The sequence below is a fragment of the Curcuma longa genome, chromosome 3, assembly GCF_044706935.1.
Source record: "Curcuma longa cultivar G26 ecotype Majalengka, Jawa Barat chromosome 3, ITB_CL_G26_1.1, whole genome shotgun sequence".
In the NCBI taxonomy this organism is placed as follows: Eukaryota; Viridiplantae; Streptophyta; class Magnoliopsida; order Zingiberales; family Zingiberaceae; genus Curcuma; species Curcuma longa.
Genome location: NC_133863.1, coordinates 3,147,961 through 3,172,685, shown reverse-complemented (window position 1 = coordinate 3,172,685; position 24,725 = coordinate 3,147,961). Strand labels below are relative to the sequence as shown.

At 37.3% G+C, this 24,725-nt stretch overlaps 4 protein-coding genes and 1 pseudogene across 5 annotated transcripts; 2 read left to right on the top strand and 3 right to left on the bottom strand.

Moving 5' to 3' along the window:
• Window positions 1-2,614: 2,614 nt before the first annotated feature.
• Window positions 2,615-6,903, bottom strand: LOC141822733 (protein FLOWERING LOCUS T 1-like). The gene is made up of 4 exons (XM_074710066.1): window positions 6,635-6,903; window positions 6,466-6,527; window positions 3,361-3,401; window positions 2,615-3,061 (listed from the first exon to the last, which is right to left on the bottom strand). Exons 1-4 carry the CDS (start codon window positions 6,833-6,835, stop codon window positions 2,829-2,831), a joined length of 537 nt encoding a protein of 178 aa, XP_074566167.1. The 5' UTR covers window positions 6,836-6,903; the 3' UTR covers window positions 2,615-2,828.
• A 1,376-nt stretch (window positions 6,904-8,279) lies between these two features.
• LOC141822734 (protein VERNALIZATION 3-like) lies at window positions 8,280-9,152 on the bottom strand. Its single transcript, XM_074710067.1, has 4 exons — window positions 8,955-9,152; window positions 8,784-8,845; window positions 8,602-8,642; window positions 8,280-8,518 (listed from the first exon to the last, which is right to left on the bottom strand). Exons 1-4 carry the CDS (start codon window positions 9,150-9,152, stop codon window positions 8,280-8,282), a joined length of 540 nt encoding a protein of 179 aa, XP_074566168.1.
• A 2,178-nt stretch (window positions 9,153-11,330) lies between these two features.
• LOC141825656 (NAC domain-containing protein 76-like) lies at window positions 11,331-12,958 on the bottom strand. Its single transcript, XM_074713039.1, has 3 exons — window positions 12,787-12,958; window positions 12,350-12,621; window positions 11,331-11,834 (listed from the first exon to the last, which is right to left on the bottom strand). The coding sequence occupies exons 1-3, from the start codon at window positions 12,953-12,955 to the stop codon at window positions 11,331-11,333; spliced, it is 945 nt and encodes a 314-aa protein (XP_074569140.1). The 5' UTR covers window positions 12,956-12,958.
• A 2,124-nt stretch (window positions 12,959-15,082) lies between these two features.
• LOC141824463 (putative beta-1,3-galactosyltransferase 13) lies at window positions 15,083-20,872 on the top strand. Of its 2 annotated transcripts, XR_012601437.1 has the most exons (8): window positions 15,083-15,481; window positions 15,725-15,877; window positions 15,962-16,044; window positions 16,120-16,219; window positions 16,764-16,877; window positions 17,416-17,558; window positions 20,324-20,466; window positions 20,586-20,872. XR_012601437.1 is itself a non-coding variant. In XM_074711757.1 (7 exons), exons 1-7 carry the CDS (start codon window positions 15,138-15,140, stop codon window positions 20,404-20,406), a joined length of 1,020 nt encoding a protein of 339 aa, XP_074567858.1. In that variant the 5' UTR covers window positions 15,083-15,137; the 3' UTR covers window positions 20,407-20,578. The 2 variants fall into 2 exon arrangements, 1 of the variants encoding a protein (XP_074567858.1); XM_074711757.1 differs by lacking the exon at window positions 20,586-20,872 and having other exon boundaries at window positions 20,324-20,578.
• A 1,106-nt stretch (window positions 20,873-21,978) lies between these two features.
• LOC141822696 (uncharacterized) lies at window positions 21,979-23,479 on the top strand (annotated as a pseudogene).
• Window positions 23,480-24,725: the final 1,246 nt, after the last annotated feature.

The following is a 24,725-nucleotide window of genomic DNA, read 5'->3' as shown; positions in this document are numbered from 1 at the left end:
TGCCAATTTGAGCGAATCAAGGAGGGATGGCTGTTTATGTTGATTTGGTTCTTAAACACTTTATATTACATCCATCCATTCCATCAGCAATCCTTCTAACTTCATCCATCCATTCTTTTATTCATCCTTCCAATTAGATGGTTATAAGTTTGTTAATTTGTCCAAATGACACTATGATGCTAATCTAGGCAATGATGCGCTAGCTGTTATTTAATGTATCAGGGGTGATGTTGGATCCGTTGTCATTGGTTTTGGCATGCTTATCCTGAATTCTCTAGTAGTTAAAATTTTTGGGGAGCACTTGGAATTCAAGGCACCAAAGACCATTAATGCATGACTGAAGAAAGACATTATAGTTTTAAATGTTTTAATTATGTTTGATTTTTTAACATAGTCACTGAACAATACATTTAATGAAAATGCTTACTATAATTCTTTATATTCTATGCATAAACAATACTTATCTTAAAATATAGAAGCCTTTTATGAGATTAAACTGATTGATTTTCCTACAAAAGTAAATTGATCAATTTTGGAATCTCAAATCACCCTAAAAATGCTGTTGGTGGATCTATCTGGTATACATTCAAGGAGGAAAAATCCAAGGTGAAAGAACTGAGCATTGCTTGCCATCTAACTGAACATTATTTACTTGTATTATAATATTTGAAGGGAAGTTTTAACGCAATAGTAAAGTTGTTGTTGTGTGACCTAGTGGTCACGGGTTCGAGTCGCGGAAATAATCTCTTGCAATGCAGGGTAAGACTGCGTACAATGGATCCTTCCCCAGAACCCCATATTGGAGGGAGCTTCGTGCACCGGAGTACCCTTTTGTTATTTTGAAGATACTTAGATTTGATTCGTGAGACTTACATTTCTTTCAACCAACAATCGGCAACCATGTAGTCGCAAAATTTTTTAGTGGCACTTTTCCTCTCTAGCCATTCACTTGAGCACCCTCTGATAATACTGGGCTAATTTGCTCCATCACATGATCAACATAAGAATATGCTTAGGAAAAGCATGTTGCTTGTCTATTACAATTCTTCGGTATGTCTCCATGGAGTTACTTGAATAGATTGTTTCTACTTAAAAGACGAGGCTACAATTTAGTGTCTTTCACTTTAATTGTTTGTTTCACCTTGAAGGTTCTGTTTCCTTCAAGATTATAAGGGAATTTAGTTTATTTTCATGTGGCCATGTAACTCTTCTATTCCTCCAGGTACTTGTTTTTAGATACGGTAATTATTGTCCTCATGTATTTGCACCTGATTGTGAAGTAAAAGAGGAATATTCATTCTTATCTGTGCATGCTTTTGTTGATTATTTTGGGAATAAAAGTTGTGTTGAAATCATCGATAGTTTTAATTTATGCAGACTGCTCTTTCTTTCAGATGATTCTGTTATGTGTAGACTTTCAAGAGCTCGTTCTATTTAACATTCTTGACATTTTACTGTCATGGTTGATGTTGCTGCAACCAGTTGTGGGGTATCATTCCACTTCTACAAGATGTGCACGGCCGGAGATAGTTTCTAGAGATGGAATTTCTGTAATGGATATGCTTTGTGACAGGTTTTCTTTGAAACATACAGAGAAGAATATGTATTTTCAGGGTTTGTTTCTTGTTTTGTGGAAATTTTCCCTATAAACTGTAGTCATAATTTCTAAAAAGATATTCCTTTATTTTCTGTGGTATCGCCAATATCTTATGACTGATCCAACTTGTGGTTCTGTTTTGGCAATCTTATATATTTTCTTTTGATGTATTGCCATGGCCAGTTCGGAAATGTTCATTTCGGATTCATTGGATGATTTTGCTTAGAACGAACCTGAGGTGCAACGATCAACAACATTTTTAGTTATGCTTTCCTTAATGAAGTAAATCTCATAGAAATGGCATTGTAGTTTATTGTGTGCATTCTATCTAAAACTTGCAAAATAAGTTCCTACTTGAGCAGGTTCATCTTGCATGGAGTGTATATCTAAGGCTCAAGCAACATAGAGTGATCTAACCCAAGTGCTTTTGCAGGTTCAGTGTCTTGTATGGATTATTTTGATCAAATTAAGAGATTGAAGTCATATTTTTATGGTCAAATTAAGAAATTGATTGAATCCATGCATCTTGGTGCTTGGGCATATAAGATCTCAAGCGTTAGTCTAACAAGAAGTAGTATAATTGATAAAGGAAAGTCAAGTTGACACTGAATGGTACAATGAGATAAGTGAAGATTATAATTCTTTTTTATATATCACTTTTGTCTTCTCCCATAATTATTTTTATTTTTTACATTTTAACTATTATTGAAGTTTGTTATTTTTTATAATATATTTTTAGAAAAACGAATGTAATTTTTCTTTCTTAATTCATAATTCTTCATATTGTGGAAACAAGCTAATAAAGTGGCCCCGATGACCATTGGCTCTGCTTCCCGTGCAAGAATGCGGTGCAATTAACAACACATCATTAATCAAGTCGAAATTAAAGTAGCATACTCAACTAAGCTTATAATATATAGATTAATAAATTATGTGAGCATTAAACATGCTAGTAAACAACTAATATAATCCAATTTGTCTAAGAATCAATAATTCATAATATATAGCAAACAAACAAACAAACAAACAAACAAAACCGCAATCAAATAATAATTTTTCACGACTACAAATCTATATGTCAAACTAATTAATGTCAAATGGGAAGAAATGCATGCCTGCAATATATCCATGAAGTTGCATACCTCATAATTATTGCAGCTAGGCTACGCCGGCCGGTTCATATAATCGATCGATCGATCGGTAGCAGTAGCACACAAGCAATGTACGTAAGCTACAACATCCTCCTTCCACCGCTACCGGACTCCCTTTGACAGTTGAAGTAGACAGCGGCGACCGGCAAACCGAGGTTGTAGAGCTCGGCGAAGTCCCTGGTGTTGAAGTTCTGGCGCCACCCCGGCGCGAACACCGTTGTTTGCACCACTCTCAGCTGCCGGAATAGCACAAAAACATACCGGTGAATCCCCAGATGCGGCCGTGGACTCTCGTACATCACTATCTCCTCACCTGCATTATCCATCCCAATATTTTATTTCATTTGTTTTCTTAATTTCAATTTTTTCCACTACTCCAATACTTCTGTACGTATATATATATCTATATATATCTAGAAACTAAGCCATGGCAATACAATGTTCTTTGAAAATTCCCACACTTTCCAATACTTTAAAGAAGCCATAAAACAACAGGCAAATTATCCTACCGGTGATCACATAACTGAGACTGCAGTCTAATAAAAACACTAAAAATTAACAAAAAGGATTTCTTTAAGTTTTATGATAAAATATATGATTTTTTCATCTTACCCGAAGTTGCACAAGTCGTGGCAGGGATATCCGTGACCAACCTACATGGTACAAAGTATGGCTCAAGTTTATTTGGCGATCGAAAAGTTTAATTAATCCTGGAAAAGACACAAATTAAGATCTTAATTTGCCGAAATGAAAAAACCTTTTTGTTTTTATAGCAGATTGAAAGATGTATATATGTAATATGTAATGTAATATGTAGTAACTCATTACTTCAACTTTTTCATTCTACTTTGATGTATGTAATATGTAGTAAAATAATTACTTATAGCAGATTGAAATTGATTGAGAATGATATAGAAGTATATATTCTTTAGTTTAACTCATAGGATAAATCATTTTATTCTTATTTTTTATTTAAGCAATAAATGATTAATGAAGAAATTTCATCATATATCACAAAAATAATATCCCTCCAAGTAGGATTTCTTATTATTGGAAGAATTGTTATGAAAGATGAGTATGAGATCAATAATTATTCTACGAGAATCATACTGTGGAGGATCATAGTAACAAAAAAAAAATCATTTTTTAAGAAATCCATCAAGGAACAGAAAAAGGAGATAATTATGAACCTAGAGTAAGAACTTGACCTTACTTAAGAGACATTTTATTAATTTATTCAAATTATTATCATCCAAATCTCCCATATGACTTTTGCAAATTTAGGTAAATAAATAAATAAATGATCCGACAAAAATTGTGATCATGCAATATCTAAGGACTCATGCCATTAATAACAAAAAAAAATCTCAAATTTCCAAATTGAACTAACATGCTTGCAAGTTTATTTGTACCATATTCTTGGCATCCACGGTTTCTAATGTTTGTCTATCATAAGTAGCTTGAATTCTCTATTTGAGGAGTTACTTCAATTGTAAAGGCAACTCAATAATAAGATAGATAGGAGAGGCAACTGATTGGAAGAATCAAGTATCAAATAATGAAAAGTTGAGAAGTTGCATCTGTAGTTTTGTGTCATTCTTCTTTGGTTGGAAAAAAAAATTGTCCTTGAATCTTTATCTAATAAAACACAAGTTGAAGATAAATAAAATAACAAATTCTCTTAAAACATTGGTCCTGTAAGCATTTTCATTAATTATTTAAAGAATTATGAACGTCAATTTACTTGAGGCTTGAGTTTGCCTACATGGAATCCAAGTAAAATCTCTCTGTGCAAGCATTAGGCTCCATTGTTTATCAAACAGTATCTCCATATGTATCATTTTTCATGCGGTTATGAATTGTTTATATATATATATATATTTGATTTTTTTACTTGTCTTTTGGCATTATACTGATAAATTTTGAGTGATAGAAAGAAAAGTTGGATCAAGAAATTAGTTGAATTGCGAACATACACCACCTCAAAGGGAGTCCAAATGGTTATTTGACTTGATGAGTTAACAAATTTAGCATGAGTTTAAAACAAATTATATTGACAAAGATTCTTATCAACTAAGTTTCTTGAGATTTTCTCAAGCTGATGGTGAGAACTAAATTGAAGTGAAGAACTAAGTTTTCGACATAATGTGTGTAAAAATGACCAAGTTGGGTTCTCAGTAAGATCAAATATTTTGTGAAACTATATATAGTTTCACTATTTTTTAAAATAAAGATTGACTACATGAGAAAGTACCCAAATTATTCATCGAACAACAACAATTTAAGCTATTTTAGAAAGCCTTCATCAACTTCCATAATATAATCATTCTATCTTTGACTGAGTAGTAACTAGTCAAAGACAAAAACAATTCTAACTTCTTCCATGGTGCATTAGATATTGTCAAGGGTGAGTAAGGATCAAGATTTTGGAATGTCCTTTAGCAACATGGCCAGTTTGATATCTTTAGGTAAAAAGGGCATATAAAAATATTTCTGCGACAAAGTCAAAATTTTATCTAGCCAAAAATTTCATTAAGTCTACCTTCACATGTTTATTGATAACAAAAAGGCAATTAATGACCAATTAGGAATAATTTGTTAAAATAGAAGTGAGAACTAAATAAGAAGACAATGTCGAAGTAGAGGAGAGAACTAAACAAGAAGACAGCTCTTTATTGCTCTTGCTCTTCATGTACATAAAGGACTGGCATCATATACCCTATTTATACTACTCCATGGTAGACTACTTCCTTACTTACATGATTCTTATAAACTCTAGAATGTTTTAGAGTCCTCCACAAAACTTACAAGTTGTCCAAGTTGCCATTCTTGAATAATCTAAAAACTTTCTTCAAGTCAGCGTTGATATAGCTAATTACATAGTTTAGAAAGACCATCTAAACATACTTGTTAAATCTTATCATAAAATTATTTGAACACTTCAAATCTCATCCCTTTTTACCTGCATAGTGTTGAGAATATCTTCTAAACAATATTATCTTTCAAGACGAAATGTGTGTGTTATTCTGTGAAATATGATTTTATGCATTGATCTAAAGCAGTCATGTAGCACGGGCCATACAATATTAGACCTAAAGGATCAGCTATTTATATTCAAAAAATATAAAATATAATTTATATGTCTAATTCTGCCATGCTTCTAGAGAAGAAATGATTGCATGAGTTGGTTAATGCTCACCTGACTGTCCTTTAGTTGGTTAATTAATGCTGCGTCGATTGAACTGCTTGTCCTAGGTCTCATTAGGGAAGATAATTATGGTTTTGCCTCGGAGAGGAGAAGATCAAGGACCTCTGGATTGATGGATAGAAAAGGAAGAAAAAGGGTGGAAATAGAATACCCACTTTTAAATAATTGTTCATATATAGAAATAATACAGATTCACTGCAGAATAGTAGAGTAGAAAATACAGTAGCTAAATTTGAAAGTGAATTGAATGGTGTTCCGAAGAAGAAAAGACTTGGGAAGACGGTGTCAATTAGGTGTTTTAAAACGATGCCTACTTTGTTATCCTTCAGCTCGCACTCCTACTTTGCAATAACATACTTGAAGAGAAAGCTAGATAGAGACATACAGTCTCAAAGCCGGAAATGAAAATATACAAAAAAGGAAAAATTATCTGCGTGATTACATTAATAACTTTTTTGGGGAAAGCACATCAATTATTGAGAAGGCGATTAAGGGGCAAGTGCTCGTACCAGTGTAAATATTCCCTCAGGGCTGGTTCGCTTGGACTTGGGGCATCCGGATCTACCATGATCTGCAAATTAAGAATGCACGAACAATAACACACTGGAAATTAATAACTGGATAGTATTTAATCAACTAATATTAGTTACTGAGAAATACTTAAAGTCGAGGACTCACAAGTGTGTAAAGATCGTCGAGATCAGTTCCCAAGACCTCAACCCTCGGCTCCTCCGCCACAGCTGACGGTTTCATCTCGCATCCATTGGTAACCTCCCTGGAGCTGTAGATCACCCTGAGAGCCACGCTTTTCGTGAAGGGATCCACCACGTCTCCCACCACCCTTCCCACCACAAGGGAATCCCTGACATCCCGTTGCATGATCTCTCTTTTCAGAGAGAAGAGAGAGAAGACGAGGGAGGAGGTGGATCAAGCAGACCTAGGCAAGAGATACTGGAAACGAAGACTCCGAGTTCCAGTTTGTGGTCCATTTTACGAAGGAATATTTTTTTAATTACCAAGTAATTAATTCAATATCCCTTAATTTAAAAATAAAAATGAAACAAAATAACTTCTTCTTTTTTTTTTTTTTTGTGGGCTCGGAGTCTTATCCTATTTCCCATTTGGTGATGAATTTTCCGTGGAGCCAGCAATGGTGTGCAGTGAGGGCAGGAGGGATGCATTTCGATTAACTTTGTTGCCGGGTATAAAGCCACGTCACTTCCTGTCCGAAGCTGATACTGACGCATGCGTGCTCGGCGAGGGAACACGCCGGTCCTGGGAATCTATTGGAGACGTTTGCCGTCGCATTCAAACCTTAATGACTTCGCGTCGCTATCGCTGGGTGCTGTCGTCGCCCCATTGGAGGCCGTGAGATCCAATAAGAAGGTCGGGGGACCCAGCGAACCGGACTAGGAAGGCGCTGTCGACTCGCCATTGGACGACATTAGATCCTGAGCTTCGTCTTATGGTGCCGAACGGACACTGGAGTCCATATCCATCCATCCATCCATCCATCCATCCACATGAATGCATGCACATTTGCCCACGATTCGACCGTGCGATATGGGATAATGGGTCATGGGTCGATCTATCTATCATTGCTCGTTTAACTCGAGCATAATTAATTATGCATACGTTCGTAGACATGCAAAAGAAAAGGTGAAAATGAATCCTAAACAATGCACTTGCTTGACATGTATTTTGAGTTTACTTTGCAATTTGTGAAAAAAATCTTTAATTAATTCAAAAGCTTGATGAAGGAGTCTCTGGATAGCTTGATTTTAAAATTTTCACGAGGATGCTTATTCTAGTTAATTAAGTGTTCCAACTTCTTATATATATTAGTTTTCACGTTCAACTACTTGGAATAATTTGCGTGTAAATAAGAGTAATTAATTTTAAGCTTGAATACAAATCAGAGTGGTAAAGGCTTCAAAGATGAGTGCGCCATCGTTAAGGGAATCAGGCTCACAATTGATTTTGAAAAAAAAAAAAAAGTTCATGTAAAATCTTCTTTATTTAAACAGTTATGATCCTGTTATGATGCTATCTATCTAATAACTACACAGGATTGAAAATTACAATATCATTTTTGCGGTCCTGAATTAAAAAAAAAGATATCTTTTCTCTGGTTACATGCACATATGATATATGATACCTTTCATTATTCAATATAACTTCAAATCAACTTGTGCAATAAGCAAGCAGCTAGCTAGCTAGCAGGGAGATTAATCAGATCCCTACCTTAATTAGCTTGCACACTATAAAGTGATCATATATCTTAGTCGAGTGCATAAAGAGACGATAGAGGACATATATGAGATCAGCTATATAATGGATACATTCTCCGGCCACCGGAGCCGGACTCCCGCTGACAATTGAAATAGACAGCGGCAACCGGCAAACCCAAGCTGTAGAACTCGGCAAAGTCTCGGGTGCTGAAGTTCTGCCGCCACCCAGGCGCGTCAACAGCTTGCCGGCGCGGCTGTTTGAACAACACAAACACAAACCGGTGAATTCCCATCGTCGGCCTCGGGCTCTCATACGCCATCACCTCGTGCCCTGATCAAATCAAGACGTACGGCCATCATTAGATATATAGTCTTAATTTTAAGATTTAATCATATTATTAATTAATGGGTCACCGAATGTTGCTCCAGTTGTAGATGGAATGTCCGTCACCAGCCTGCGTGCAGTTTAAAATATTAAATTCAAACCCTAACAGTTATAGCTCTAATTTTATCACGATAACCAGAAAACAAAAATAGTGAATATATATATGTAATAGGATAGCATGCATATATCTGGGGCCTAGGTGACTGATTACCAGTGGAGGTATTCCCTTAGGCTTGGTTCACTTGGATTCGGAGCATCTGGGTCTACCATCACCTACAAGAATATTTATACGTACATATGTACACACCAATCATATAAACTATACAAACATGACCTGAGTTGACTTGCATGGATATGCATGCACAGAGTCGCGGATACGTACGAGGGTGTAAAGGTTTCTGAGATCAGTGCCGCCCACTTCAACCCTTGGTTGGTTGACCACTTGTGACGGCTTGAACTCGCGCCCATTGCCCATATCCCTCGACCCATATGTCACCCTAAGTGTGACGCTCCTGGTAAAGCGATCCAACACATCACCAATCACCCTCCCCAGTACCAGTGGATCTCTTTCCAAGTTCATGTTAAATCTCAAAACTTGATTTATATCAACACGAAACTTCTCCTGTGACATGTAAATGTACTCTAGCTCACCTATATATATATATATACACACGCGTGCCCAAAGTAGACGCAAAACTATATGCTCGAATCTATTTCCATAATTTGATTAGATTAAAGTGCAAGCAACTGGAATCTACAACCTGTGGAGTTGCGAATAGAAATGGCTGAAAGAAGGCAGTGACCACCAAAAGGCATTGCTCTTTGTGCCTTCAGAATGCTATTCCTCGTTTACGGCCTCAAAGACATTGCCTTTTTTGCCTTCAGAATGCTATTCCCCGTTTATGACCTGGACAATGAATACCTTTAAATTCTTCTTGCCCATTGGAGAATTAAGTGTGGATATAGACGCATATATATATTTATGATAGTCAGAAGTGTAGACAAGAACAAAGAAGTCGGCCAACAAGAACCGACCACTCTTTTCATTCTTTTCTTGATCTGCTTAATTTCATGCATGCATGGATGCACGCCAGACATATATAGGTAAAATATGCGAGCGCTAGAAGATGTTGTGATGGTGCTTCTGTTGCTCGGTTCCCTTAATTAGCTGGACGAATCTTAATTTGCCTGTGATGGAGTTATAAAAGGTGGCAAGGATAAGCCTTTTGCATGAGTGGTGTATAGCTAGCAGGAGGTCATGCAATGGTGGGTCGGACAGCTTGAAGAGGATGGTGTTGTCTTGAAGCCGGAAATAGGTAGCAAAATTTTCCTGTACTTGCCTTACAAGGGATGAAGCTTCCATGGATATCACAAAAGAATATCTATATATGCATGGTTTCTTCCTCACTTAGACCAGTTTTTCCGATAACGCCGCTGAAGAAAAGCCAAGATATATATCGATGCTTTGTCTATAGATATACATGTAACCAGGCCCAGGTAGAACCTCCACTAGGGCTAACATGGAACACAATCATATATATATAGGTTGATGATTTCAATCACATTAATGACGAGCACCACTTGTTTATTGTCTTTTCTAGTTTTTGACATTTCAATTCACGCAAAACTGTTTTTCAGCTAATATTAAGCTTAAATTTTCCATTTATTTTTTTGCAAACATATATTTGGCTTAAGGAAAGGGCTAATATAATGGTTGGAGTTCAAATTTGGTGTGGTGTATCAAGGTGTACATAGTGTGCTGTCGACAGTTTTGATATTTTGATTTTTCTCAAGTACTAGATTATAAACGTATCCAAATGGACAAAATATTACTATTATTATTCTTATTAACAAACAAAAATAGTGTTAAAAGTCTTAAAAAGAGTGGGGGGCAAGACTTACCTGGCAATAATTAATTCGGACTTAGGAAACGTTATGGGCCGGCCCACTTGTTAAGTGCCTGAGCTTGTTGCTGCGTCTCCCCTTGTTCCTTTCAAGTTTGATGGATTACGGATTTGGCAACACTTTAAGACGCCCTTGAACACAGTTCGTCTGTAAAGAAGCATGCATATACCATGACTACGACTTCGTTTCGTCGATTGCTCTCTTCTTCGTCATTTGTTGCACTTTTTTTTCTCAGTTCAACCTCTTGACAGTTTTTGGTTTTCTCCAATTTCCCATGCTTTTCGTTTAATTGGTTTTGTTCCTCCGCTGGGACATGAGAAATCTGGCTCCTTTTGGGAATATATGTTTCATTGGATAACTTCACTGAAGAGCTCTGGCGGCGTAGAAAGAGTAGATTGCTATCCCTTCACCACAAGGTAAGTGGTTTTCAATTCATTTCTGCTAATTCCGAGTAATTGTATGGATAGGCAAATAGTTTGGTTCGATATCTTCAAACAACGATCGTGTAGTTCAATAAATTGTCTATAAGCATATGTTTTTTTAAGTTCCATTATTGTTAAATTGATTTCAAATATATAAATTTTTCATCAAAATTAGCTTCAGGCCATCTGGATGTTTTGGAAGTGTTGCATTAAGATAAATCCTCAACAAACCATTCTAATATTGATGTTATGCAGTAGATGATACTCTCATTGAACAATACGTGTAACTAGAGTTCTTTTGGATTGTAACATTGAAAGTCAGAGCAAAGAAATTAAATTCATAATATAGCCTGAATCTCAACAACGATATACATTCAATTGTTTTTTTTTATCTCAGAAATATAGATTCAGCAGTCAACTTCCAAGCTTAATTAATCAAACAAAAGAGGTCCATTAACCTTAGAAAACTTTAGGAGGCTGGCCTCAGAACCAAGATACTGCTCAGGTTTTGGTAGGACTGAGGAATCCACACTAATTAGTTGGGTTGGTGGATTCACCTTGTTCTGTAAGAAGTGGTTAGGGATTTGATGAGAAGCGAGAAGCTTATCCAAGATAGACCAGTCCCAATTTAATGTCTCCCGGGGAAGGCGAGTTCTTTCTGATGCCAACTTTACTAGTTTCTTAGAGCATCTACTGGCCATGGAAACTGGAGGAATTGAAGTAACGGAACAGGGTTCAGAGTCTAACAGCCGTGGAAGATGTACTGAGCCATTTAAGGAGAAGTTGGTTGGGATGTGGAAGCTCTGTTTTTGCTCCAATGAATAAGAATCAGTAGCTGTTAATTTGAATTGGTTTTCCTCTGCCACTGCGTCGGGTAGGATGATCCTCTGGTAGCTCCTCTTTCGAAAAACCCTGCAGACAACCCATCCATCTTCCTGCAAAATTTGAAAAAGTTGCACTTGAGTTCATAATTTTCAGCTACCTTCATGAAAGGATCATTAATCTTGTGTAGAAAGCAGTAAAAAGGCTAATATGGTTAAGATTATAATCTTATTCGTCGTTGATCTAAAATATGGTTAAGATCTATCATATGTGCTTTGACATTGTTTTACACAGGTCGTCAATGACTAATGCAGCCTTCAAATTCTTTTCATCCCGAGTATAATTATTCCAAGTACAGCAAGGAGCTTAAGAACTATATGATTTGCCACTCACCTTAGAAAGGATCGACATTGGCAATTATATCTAGAGTTAAAAAATAAAATCCTAAAATATATTGCATTGCCCTTTTTCTTAAATCAGAAGCATAACGAGAAAAAAATGCAATAGTATTTCTCATACGTCTTATATACATGATTGCTCTAGAGAAGAATGGTGGAAAAGTTATTGTGCTAGCTTTTTGAATATATGTTGACTAATTTCTTTAGAATAGTTGTTCTAGTATCTTGACCTGTGAACTTTCATTTGCTAGGCGATACTCATGCATAATCCAGTCCGTCTTCCGACCATTAGGAGCTCGTCCAATATAGAAGACTAAGGTTTTTCTCATGCCAATTGTTGTTGAGTTGCTGATGTGTATGACCTTATCTCTCCCAGTTGCCTTCCAAAAGCCTGCAGCAGTTGCACGATTGGTTCGTGTTCCAGTCGGATACTTCTTGTCCTTGCGGCTAAAGAAATACCATTCATTTTCATTTTGAGACCCAGATCCGATTTTGCACTTGTCTGCGTAGAAGAAAATTCCATATTAGTTTTCAGTGATATGATAGCCAAGAAATTAAGGAACTTTTATTCCAGGGGTTCCTTTACTAGCGCGACTTGAGCACTGACATGATGATCATAGATAAACATTAAACCGAGTTCCTATTCTGTCTCATTGTTAACACAAACCTTCGAGATCCCATGGTTCGAGCTTATTGAGATCAACATCCCTTATGACATCAAGATCGATAGCTTCGTAGGCTAACTTCTTTCTCAGGTAATAGTAGAGGAGCTCCTCATCTGTTGGGTGAAAACGAAAGCCGGGTGGTACAATCAATTGCCTGCCGCTCATCATCATCTTTTTTCTGATACTGTGCCCTGAAGAAAGGAAGAGATTAGTGACAGCTTATGCACTCACACTTTAATTCGCTTATGCGCTGTGGCTGAGTGAAAATTTAAGCTTGCAAAAACACATTGGAATAAAGTATAAGCTATTCATCAGGATCTCTGCTCTTCAAACTTGCAGAAGAACAAGATTGAAGTCTCAAACAGGGATGGCTAGCTCACATTAAAGCAAGAAGTGTACCTCAATCTTTTTTTCGTAAGTTGCTGCAAAGGACAAGAACGAGAGCCAAGAGGCAAAGTTATCTGTTGGTTATCCTACAGAAAGGTGAGCTTTTAAAGAGAGGAGCTTAGCGCTTTGCTTGCTTGGTCACGAGAGAGGACGACTGAGCTTAATAATGTCTCAGTTATGCAGGTGCAAACAATTAACAGTTTGAATGTGGTGACAGTCAAAGATTAATGGTTGTGGACAGTTCATTGAGTCTAAGAAGAAACAAGGAAGCTGTCTGTGAGCAAGGGATCTGTCGTATAGGACTCCCTCTCAAGAAGAGCGAAAGTTAATGACCAGATCAGGCAAGGGAAAGAGATCAAAAATTTAATATTGCATAATGCTTATAATACTACATAGACTGATGGAATGAAGGAATATATTTAGCGTTCGACAACACATTCCATTTCTATTCTACAGTCCTCTTCATTACCTACCCACGTCTTGTTTATTCATTAAGTTGTTTTCTCTCGCTAAACTGTCTAACTTCTGTATTTTAATCCTCTTGAAGGGATGGATTAGTGGGGTTCTTAATTGTGCCAACCTGTATTCAGACACTCCAGTCAATTTGTGAAAAAACAGAAAAATATTCTCTTGAAAAAAGCAGAGAATTCATATTGTTCACTTCAGCGTTCAGATAATTGAGGCATTTTGATTTGCATGGCACGTCGACAAAGAGTGAGCCGGCAGAATCCTTGAATTCTGAAGGATGTTGATTGTGGTGGCATTGCACGTGCAACAAAGATCCAGCAGCGGCAGTGTCACGCAGTACCCTCGATTCGAGGTTGACTAGAACAGACCATTTTTTATCGCATCCTGGTCAAACTTATGTTTTTAGCTCCTTAATAGATCTAGAAGTCCATCCATCCTTATTCTTCGCCTAGATTTCTGAGCTCTGTCCCGTGCCGTCGGTGTTTAATTAATCTTCATTGACTTTGTTCCGCTCTTCTTCTGTTCTCGTAATTACAATGTCGACTTTTGTCAAGCCACGCATGGCTGCCCTCCACGGATTACGACGGATATGACTGATTCGTGTGCGAATTTTAAAATTAACTGATTCGTGTGTTATTTTAGTTTTATGAAGTTTGGTAGGCCACTTGGGCTATTTATGAACTGGGCTGATAGAATTAGAAAAATTATTGGGCTGACTATTTTGTCCATCAGGCCTGATTTCCAGCCCAAATTTCGATACAAGTTTCTGAAGAATTTGGTAAATGTTCCAGTGGCAGAATTTTATTTTATTTTTTACAAAACGGGGGGAAAAATAGACTGTGATTTGACATATTATTATTAGTGTATTTGAACATCAAGTCAATTATTTTTATGGTTATTTTTTAAAGAACGATATATCACTGATTTTACCATCAACTTCTTTCTATTAGCAATTTGGCAGTGTTTAAATAAGATAAATCAAAGATAATAATAAAAAAATAATAAATCTCAGTTAGTCGCATTGAGAGTGATCGGTCCGGTCCTACGGAAGTTTCCCATACCAGGGTAAATCGGGAAGCGCTGAACCCAGATGTCCAATATCCTTTGATTGTGATTCCCATTTGGAGGAAAATTCCTGTAAATACGTCGTAGCTAAGGATCAAATTCAGTCCTGATGACCAGCAGCAGGGCCTCAGGGACTAATCAAAGATAATAATAGACCCATAAAAGTGAATACAGATTGACTGAAGTTCGATCAAGATTAATCCACTGATGGAATGGGGTCGTCTCCGACGCAGCCCATGTGAGACTTGTTTTGTACTTCTGTACTGGACATTTAACACCTCTATATTTATTTTTTTTAACAAAAAAGCCCACCACTTTCATTCATGCTGCCGTTAAGTAACATCCGCCTCGCCTGGGTCATGCGTTTCGCCAAAACGCTAAACAAAAGAAGATCGGGTTCTGGTTCTGCCAGGGTTATGAGTCTAATCCAGCGATGCCGATGTCGCCCAAGGTCTTCCACTACCGTCCCGCCTCCCGCTTCCGCCGCTTCTCATCCTCCCCCGCCTTCCCCCTCGTTTGCCTAATCTTCGGCCTCGCCGGTGTCCTCTTCGGACTTTTCTCCATCACGAGACCCGCCAGAAAGTGCCCCGATGTGGAACCCAGGGCGGTGTCTTTCATGTGGGACCGTAATGAAGGCGGCGGAGGAGCTGGTGGTGGAGTGGCGGAGCGGCACAAGGTAATGGGTTTCGTCGGGATCCAGACGGGATTTGGATCCGTTGGTCGACGGCGGGCTATCAGGCAGACGTGGTTGCCCGCCAATCGTCAAGGTCTTCTTCGGTTAGTTTTGTTCTCGCTATTATTGGCTCGATTTGTTCAATTTTCACCGTTTCAGTATCTGATTCTCTAAACGGTTATCCGGGTTCGTCAAGATCTAAGTAGTTCTTTTCTGTTCTGTGTTTTTTCGTATCACAAAGTTCTGGGTTTGATGGAATTTATGATCGCTGATCACTGAATTTTGAAATTAAGGGGCCACTCGCGTTGCATTCTTGCCCTAGTTCAGAATCTTATTTGATGTTGCAGTTTGGAAGAGGCGACTGGCTTGGCCTTCAGATTTGTTATAGGAAAGACCAAAGATAAATCAAAAATGGCAGCGCTTCAAACGGAGGTGAATGAGTATGATGATTTCATGCTTATAGATATTGAGGAAGAGTACAGCAATCTTCCATACAAAACGTATGAAGTGCACCTTGTTACATAAGTACTACGGAGCGTTCTGCTCTTGGTATCTACAAGTCTTCACCTAATTTTATTTTGTAGGTTAGCTTTCTTTAAAGCAGCATTTGCCCTGTATGATTCAGATTTCTATGTGAAAGCTGATGATGATATATATTTGAGACCAGGTAATTGGTCTTTGGAACATTGTCATTTCTTTATGCAAAACTTCTTAAGTTAATTAATTAATTGCATTCTTTTAGATCGACTTTCCTTGCTTTTGGCAAAAGAGCGACCAACCACTCAAACATATCTTGGATGCATGAAAAAGGGTCCTGTATTCACTGACCCTCATCTCAAGTGGTTGGTATTTAATTACTTTCTGTAAAACTCATCATACACAATGATATGATACTTTGATTAGCATGATAAGAAATGTTGTAAATAAAGGAAGTAATCCTTTTTTTTTGGGGGGAAAGGAAGTAATTCAGATTTGTGTTAATGAAAATTGAATATTGTTTTACTCCTTTGTAGATCAATTATATTGCATTACCTGTATATGTGATTTATGTATATTTGAATTTTTTTATTGAGGTCTGTAAATGAATATTAGACAATGTGTATTTTGTGCTTTCTATTCCCCTCAAACTGTCATTTATTCCCATATATTCACTTCATAAGTACCTTACATTCTCCTAGACTTTGATTCTTTTTATTCATCTAACATCTGAAACTCCTCGTGTATCTTTCTCCATTTTCAGAATGACCTTGGTTGTCTACTTACATCACTTAATGTTTACTTGTTGCTTTCTAATTTTTCTTTGCAATATGAATCTCAAGCCACTCTATTACTTTTGCATACAATAAATTATAACTAATATTTGTGTTTGTCTTGCAATTTATATAGGTATGAGCCACTATCAAACCTGCTTGGGACAGGATACTTTCTTCATGCTTATGGTCCCATATATGCGCTTTCAGCAGATGTGGTTTTGAGCTTGGTTTCACTGAGAAACAACAGGCAAGTTACAAGACTTCTGATGCTGAAAACTTTGGTTCAACCATTATGGTATCCCCCCCCCCCCCCCCCCCCCCCCCCACACATTTGCTACTCATTATTCTCATTATATCGTTTCAAAAACTTGTGCCCGTGATTTTAGGTTTAAGATAATGTAATTGGTATTCTTTCAAATCAATGCATTTCTATCTATTACTCCCATTTCATAATCAAACCTGGTATTATTTGATGTTTCTTTTCATTTCCCATTCAAATCAATTCATTGGATATACAAAGACATAATTGGTGAGTTCATAAAGGTGATACCAGGATCAACTTACCCATTTTGGATCTCATTTTGAAATATTGTACCTTGGAGCACCAATATCCCCTTTTGTTTTTTTTTTGACTGCTTAATACTATTTTGTCTGTGCTGTTGAATGAGTCTCTTTTTATTTCTGGTTCTTATTCACCATTTCTTATAAATTGTTGGTCGGTACTTTGTATATTTTAGTGATTGGCAACAACTTCTTTAATCATATGTAATTATGTACATTTCCAGTTTCCGAATGTTCAGCAACGAGGATGTCACAATAGGTTCCTGGATGCTTGCTATGAATGTGAACCATGAAAACAACCTTGCTCTTTGTGAGCCTGATTGTTCATCATCATCGATTGCTGTTTGGGATATTCCAAGATGCTCAGGTTAGTTTTTAATAAAGTATTTTTGATCTTTCTTCAGGATTTAAAATGATACCTTTATAGTAGATAGGATGGATCTATACTTTAATAACATGCTTTAATAACGAGGAAGAGAAGCAGATGCTCATCATCATCCTGTTTGTTCCAACTATTTGGTCCATCTTACTCTTCCATTCTAAGCATGGCTACATCAGTACTAATAGAGGAATATAATTTAGGTCAATTTTAAGTACAGTAACTAGAGTTTTCTTCTTTTCTTTAGCCTTGCTCTACATCATACCTCAATTCTAATTAATTAAACTTAAGTCATTATAGAATATATTAGTTTATAAACATGTCCATATTATCTTTAACTTATTTCTGCTCATTGAAGCATTTGTTGCAGTGACACCTAATTTGTCTTTAATACTAGTAATGTCTTTTAGTAACTCCACATATTCATCTTAATTATTTAATATTTTTATCCACACTGTGTTTTCTGACTACATAAGATGTAACCCATGAAGTATTGCTAGCGGCAACACAATTTTATAAAATTTTCCTTTAGTCTTAGGGGCACATGATGTTCACATAATACTTTAGAATCTTCACATTTCATATATTGATGATATTTTTCTGAATATCTCTTTATTGGATAATGAATATAAGATTTCTAAACTCTTAATCCCAGGACTTGTCTATTCATCCATCTTGATTTCTTTATTATTGAAATTATATCTCATATATTCAATCTTAGTTCTATTTAACTTAAAGTTTTTAGTTTCTGAAGTTTTCTCTCTACACAAGTTACAAGTTTATTTTATTTATACTTTGTTAATTGACTTACATTTGCAAAAATGACACATTGAGGAGTTTTTCTTGAATAATTAGTGAAGTATATAGTGTTATAAACTTATAATTGAACTACAACTTCATTAATTCTAATAATAATGGCTACATTGTCGTACATGTTCTTTACTACATTTATCATCCGTCACCATCCCTCCGTTGAACTGGTAATATTGTTAGTAATATTCAAATTAATTAAATTATTTTTTACTACTTGGACTAATATTTTCTTGGTTCTCTCTACCTTTATGCATCTCCCACTCTACTTGATTCAACTTATTTATTGGTGAACATGCTCATCTCAACTTATTTCCTCTCATTTATATCTGTTGGAACTATATCTAATTTCTCTCGTATATTAGTCTTTGTTATTTTATATATTTTTTAGTAACTCTGCGCATCTATCTTTTAGCACCCTCATTTATACGACATCAACTTTTTTTGGATGCTCTCTCTCTCTCTCTCTCTCTCTCTCTGGCTAAAGTTTGAACAGTTTGAGTCGTATGGGTAATATTTTGCTTTTAGCCTAAGGAGCCAATTACACGCAAGATTTCAAAATCTCCTCTCCCTTTTAGTAGTCATTTTTTATCCATTTGATTATATCTCTTAATATATTCTTCTTGTTGAGTAATGATTCTGAGATATCTTAAATTTGGGGATTTATCATATATATATATATATGTTATTATTTTATTCATTCACCCATTTAGTACATGAAATTGGATAATAGGAATTGCTACTATCATTTAGAAGATCCTCGTGAAGTTCACCTGATTGCCAAAATTGCTCATAGTTGATTACATGTGAGGCTTACTTGTAGCCCTGCTATAACATTTTTGCTGTTTCTTCTGGTATTTCTCACCAAGCCTAGTGGACCAAGCAAGCCAAAGAGCTTTATTGAGTGCGCACATATCTAGCCTTGCAAATGCTAGCCAATGTGTAGTGAGACTAAACCTAGATACTACAACATCATATGTACGAGTGGTTATTTTAGTTAAAATTGAGAAAGAAAAGGAGAAAAAAGAGCATAAATTAGAAATTATTCAGTGCAATAATTATTTTCATGTTAATGGCCAAATATTTTTGAATTTTAGTCAGATAAAACTTGTAGTTGTACATTTCTGTCAATTAGACATGAGTTAATATAAATTGCTGCAAGACAGATCCCAGATACCACTTCACCATTCTTGTAGTGCGTTTGATTGATATCCAACTGTTCTATTCTCTATGAAGTCTCATAGAATAAGAATCTATATATTTGGTTATAAAAATAAATTCAGATTGTCAATATTCATGGAATTTATACCTTATATTATTTTTTGAGCTTCTTTGTCAATTTATATGTAGTAACTATATACTGTATAATTATATATATTTATGTATTATGTTGTATTTAATACTAAATTAGTTCAGCTCAGATCTTTTTTTTGATTCTTTACAAAAGTAAAATATCTAATTGAACCCTGAAACAAAGTATTGCACATCTCTGAAATTTGAACTGAAACTTGGTTCAAGTTTTTCAGTTGGAAACGGTTATGTTGGCCTTTATGCCCACCCTTATTGAGCAGAGAGAGATCGAGTGAGCTATTGTCTGTTACTTGGAACAAAAATGATCTATTTATTTCATTTCACCAACCAAACTAGTACTGCATAAATATTTCTATTTCATTTCACGAACCAAACTAGTGCATATATATTTCTATTTCATTCCTTTTGAATTTCGTTCTTTAGGAATAATTATTTTCTTCCTTATAATTTCCATTCTATCATATACTAAACTTGAGCAATAGGGACATCAGGTGATCATAACTCGTCAGTGTTAGAAATTGCATAGATCTAGATCAAGAAATTTGTAACTTCACACTTAATTACAGGTTCACTTATGTTTCAGACTTTGTAAATATGTTCTAGTGGCATCAGTGTTCTCTTTATTCTTTCAGGCCTCTGCCACCCAGAGGTGAAGATGTTACAACTCCACACAAAGGAGATATGTTCAGGAATTCCAACATCATCAGATGAATGAGAAGCCTGGAAACACGGAAATGGATAGAAAAATATCCAACTTGCAAGCAGAAAGTAGAAAGTGAGCTTCTTTTGGGACCAGCATATGGAATTTGTTTGCTGGGTTTTAGTTCTTTTGTGCAATTTGTTCGGTACTAGTTTATTGTTAAAGAATGCTTATTTGCGGGTTCATATTTCTAGGTCTCTGCTGGATTGTGACTTCTTTTCAAAATTTTTGATGTGAGGATAAACCCTACTGAAACCACACCGTCATGACAAACCCAAATGTAAGGACATTTAATCTCACCTAGCTTCACGTTGGTTTATCTCGAAGGTCATTTTTTGTTTTTTTTTTGCCTTGATGATTCTCTCCTTTCTCTCCCCTATCTCCGCTATAGTATCAATGTTATAAGTCATCCCTCTCATACTCTCGGGCCATTTATACCCGACGCTGGGCCCTTTTTCCCATCTCTATATCCACAAATAAAAGATCTACATATTCTTGCATACGTATGATGCATCTTTCCTAACTGAAAGCCATAAGTTGGTATCATCATCAATGCTTTGTTTTAGTTTGATTCGCCTTGCCATCAAAAGGAATGTCTCAGGTTGGCTCGAAAGTTTCTTTCCGAACTCCTCAATTGTATCTGATCTTTATGGTAATGGTGCTCCATTGTTGCAAATACAAACCCATATACTTCACATCAATTGTGTTGAAACACGAGACACTTGACACTTGACGTTACTATTCTTCATCTACTCCCGTATCCTTCATGACGAAAACCTCTGATTTTGCCACACTAATTTCCTATTTGAGTCCTTTGAAAACACTTTCATTTCCTCCGATATAGTTTCTCATTCGCTTCTTAAATGCTTCGGTGAACAAAACAAGGTCATTGGCAAAGAAAGAGAGATATTTGGGTTTGTTTTGTTGAATTTAAAGTCCTTCCACTCTCACCTTCCCTCCTCATTATTCGGATCAATTTGGAGTGTTATCTGTATCTATATAAGGAATAAAAGTACGAATACAAGGAACACACTATTTTTGAAGTTGTAATGCCATTATTACTTCTCTTAGGTGCTTTAGAATCGTTGCTAGCTTATCATGAATGTGACCGTTATTGCCATTCATCCTTTCTTTCTCATCTTGCTTTAAGAGTGTAATGCCTTTGGATCATGACTATGTCGTCCCAACACGAAGCTAGAGAGATGTTGAGCATAGCTAATACATTAAGGGCCTCTTTTAAGTTGAAAATGGGCAGTAATGTTCGTCCGGCTCCATTATTACCATGTAATTAGTTACCATGGGAATTATATTTTAGTACGATTATTGCAGAAGTTTTTTTTTTCAAAATAACTGCAAATAATTTACGATGACAAAAAGCATCTCTTTGGAAAAAACCAAGCGTCTTCCTCTGCTCACCGGTACGTGCCATCTCCTCAACTTCTACTCAACACGTTCGCAAGCTCTGTAACACGCGTCGACCATGCGATCAGACTAACGCCTTGTACCACCGCTTCATATCCCCCATCAAGCCACTCTATCTCGCTCATCACTCGTCAACCTTCACTACGCTTTCTGTTCGCAATCGAGTCTTTGCACGCAACAATGGCTTCACAGCAAGAGGGCAAGCGAGAGTCTGCTTCTGGAGAAGAGGAGCAAGGGAAGGAGGGCATGTCGCCAGAAGAGATTGGACAGTATCGTGCCGTCGCCCAGCAGAACTCTATCGAGTCCCTTAGCGCCGCGGAGAAGCGCTACAAGAAGGCGAAGAACGCTGGCGCTGCGGCGATTAACGACGCCAAGGATGCCGTCGCGCACGGACTCGGCGCCGCAGGGGCTTACGCCGTTGCCAAGGGCGCCGGGGCCAAGGAAGTAGCCACCCAAGGGGTGCATGTGGCGGCAGAAAAGGGCATTGAGGCGAAAGATTATGCGGCCGAGAAGACGCGCGTCGCGGCGGAAGCTGCTGCACATAAGGCCGCGGCCGTGAAGGACGTAGCTCTGGAGAAGAGACAGCAGGGGCTGCAGGTGGCCAAGGACACTACCGCCCAGGCGTTCGCCAAGACTAAAGACGCCGCAGTGAGCGCAAGGGAGACTGCTGTGGAGTATGCGAAGCAAACCGCTGTGAAGGCGAAGGAAGCTACTGTTGCTTCCGGTGAGACAGCCATGGATTACGGGAAGCTGGCGGCTGTGAAGACGAAGGATGTCATGGTGGGCACAGGACAAACGGCAGCAGAGCACGGTAAGACTATCTCCATTGAGATGAAGGATATCACGGTGAGTGGAGTGGAGAAAGCCGTGGGGTCGGCAAAGCTTGCAGGGGAGAAAGCTAAGGAAGCGACTTTAAGTACTGCTAAGTACGCACAAGAAAAGGTGGCGAGGACTAAGAATACCACAGTTGATGCAACACAAAAGACAGTGGAGCACACTGGAGTGAAAGCAGGGGAGACAAAGGAGGCAATGGAAGGCACTACGCAGAGAGCGAAAGAAGATGAAGGTGAGAAGACAGAAGAGGTGACGGAGATGGCGAAGAGCATGAGCCAGAAAGCCACGGAGAATGTAGAAAAGGCCAGGGAAGCAGCCAAGGAATATAACAGCGAGAAAGCAGAGGAAGTAAAAGAAGCGGCCAAAGCGATGGCTCAGAAGGCCATGGAGAAAGCACAGGAAGCAAGGGAAGCAGCGAGAGACACAGGGGAAGTGGCTATGAAGAGAGCCAGAGAGAAGGCAGAGGAGGCAATAGAGATGGCCAAGAGAGCCCTCGAGTATGCAGGGCCTAAGGGAGAAGGATCAAAGGACGAGGCCAAAGAGGCTCTCAAACAAAGCTAAAGAATACGCTTGCACCAAGTCCAGGTATCATTTCTTTGAGGCATTTGTTTTGAAAAAGATTGAATGCCTATGGCCTGTAGAGCTTGACGACGATTTACAAAAAATGAGAGGAGGAGAAGAAGAACATGGTGAAGCAAAGCAAGCAGAAGTTCCTCGTATAGATAGTGTTGGAATACTCGAAGTTATTGGTGTGGCTGTGATCGAAATTGCCATGTCAACAACTGATATGATTATAGGATTAGACCCGACACGAGCGGAAGCAATGCTGTGAAGACTCAAGAATTTGGTGACGTAAATAATAAAATGGCGAAAAGTTTTGTAAATCATGCCAGTGCATAAGTGAAGTAGATGATAATTGGTTGCTTGCGTGCTTCTGCTGTTTGGCAGTTTGATGCTGGTTTTGTTGGATGAGATCGCTTGCCTTGTCGTTGAGTTCGTGGAGCGCTCTCATTGTTTCAACATCGAAACCACCTGCAAACTGCGTTGTATGTGAAGATAAGTACTTTCAAACGTACTCTGAAGGCAATATAATACCTGCAAACTGCGTTGTATGTCATCGAACAGTTGAATATGCGGGTTATGATAAACACCTGATGTACCCTGAAGGCAAATCAATATCTGCCCCCCTGAAGCATGAGATCCTTTCCTCCAGGGCTTCCTGCTGTGAGCTAAGAGACTTTCATCTAAAATTTCTACCTTCTTTATTGCAATATTTAATATTTAATTGGAGTTTTATCTACATTATCGACATAAGTATTTATATGGCCTAGAAATAGAATGAACGAATGATAATGGATCATTGTAGTTCAGGCCTTTGGCCATAGCATAAATATATGATATGCTTACGGGGCATTCTTCTATAGCATGTAGCTAAAGCGAAAATGTTCTTCTTCTCACTGTTAATCAAATTAAAGTCTCTATTGGACAACAAAGAATATTATATTAGCCACGAATCTTTCCTCAACTTTACTATCAAATATCAGAACTTATAATCGTCTAAAAACAATAATGAGCACTCGAAGTCAATTCAGACAATTTAGAAATATACCCGTAAATTTCCTATATATTATCGTTGGGTTTAAAATAAAATTAGGGAACTTTTAAATCATATGCTTTATAAAAAAATATATTATATTATTCTATTTCGAAAAAAAGAGTAAATTTTATGATTCATGAACAATACAGTTTGGTTGGGCTATCCACGTGCCAAGATCGGGCCATTTACAACAGTTGGGCCGGATAGGCTTCGGGCAAGGAGCCTTACTATCAACTGGAGCCTGCTGGGCCCAGCATCTTCCTGAATCCTGCAACACTGTTAATGATACTAAAGCACAGTGTTGTAGCCAAAATTAGTCATTAATAGTTGGCCCTTTTCATCTCATAATTCATTAATTGTGCCAAAGACCAATATTCTTTAATCACTTTTCATTTAGTTTTTCAACTGATGATGACTAATAGTCTTTCATTCTTATTTGAATGTAACTAAACATTTATAAACAAATTTCATTTTCATTTTC

Bases quoted from the DNA above. Each gene is read 5' to 3' on its own strand.
- LOC141824463 (XM_074711757.1), top strand. From the start codon at position 15,138: ATGCCGATGTCGCCCAAGGTCTTCCACTACCGTCCCGCCTCCCGCTTC. The intron at 15,878-15,961 runs GTATGAAGTGCA...TTTATTTTGTAG, and splicing joins AGCAATCTTCCATACAAAAC to GTTAGCTTTCTTTAAAGCAG. The intron at 16,878-17,415 runs GCAAGTTACAAG...GTACATTTCCAG, and splicing joins GTTTCACTGAGAAACAACAG to TTTCCGAATGTTCAGCAACG.
- LOC141825656 (XM_074713039.1), bottom strand. From the start codon at position 12,955: ATGATGATGAGCGGCAGGCAATTGATTGTACCACCCGGCTTTCGTTTT. The intron at 12,622-12,786 runs GTTTGTGTTAAC...TCTTCTACGCAG, and splicing joins CGAACCATGGGATCTCGAAG to ACAAGTGCAAAATCGGATCT. The intron at 11,835-12,349 runs GTCAAGATACTA...CAAATTTTGCAG, and splicing joins TAGCAAATGAAAGTTCACAG to GAAGATGGATGGGTTGTCTG.
- LOC141822733 (XM_074710066.1), bottom strand. From the start codon at position 6,835: ATGCAACGGGATGTCAGGGATTCCCTTGTGGTGGGAAGGGTGGTGGGA. The intron at 6,528-6,634 runs GTGAGTCCTCGA...CTTAATTTGCAG, and splicing joins TCGACGATCTTTACACACTT to ATCATGGTAGATCCGGATGC. The intron at 3,062-3,360 runs GTAAGATGAAAA...TGGATAATGCAG, and splicing joins CACGACTTGTGCAACTTCGG to GTGAGGAGATAGTGATGTAC.
- LOC141822734 (XM_074710067.1), bottom strand. From the start codon at position 9,152: ATGAACTTGGAAAGAGATCCACTGGTACTGGGGAGGGTGATTGGTGAT. The intron at 8,643-8,783 runs GTAATCAGTCAC...AACTGCACGCAG, and splicing joins CTAAGGGAATACCTCCACTG to GCTGGTGACGGACATTCCAT. The intron at 8,519-8,601 runs GTGACCCATTAA...TGATTTGATCAG, and splicing joins TACAACTGGAGCAACATTCG to GGCACGAGGTGATGGCGTAT.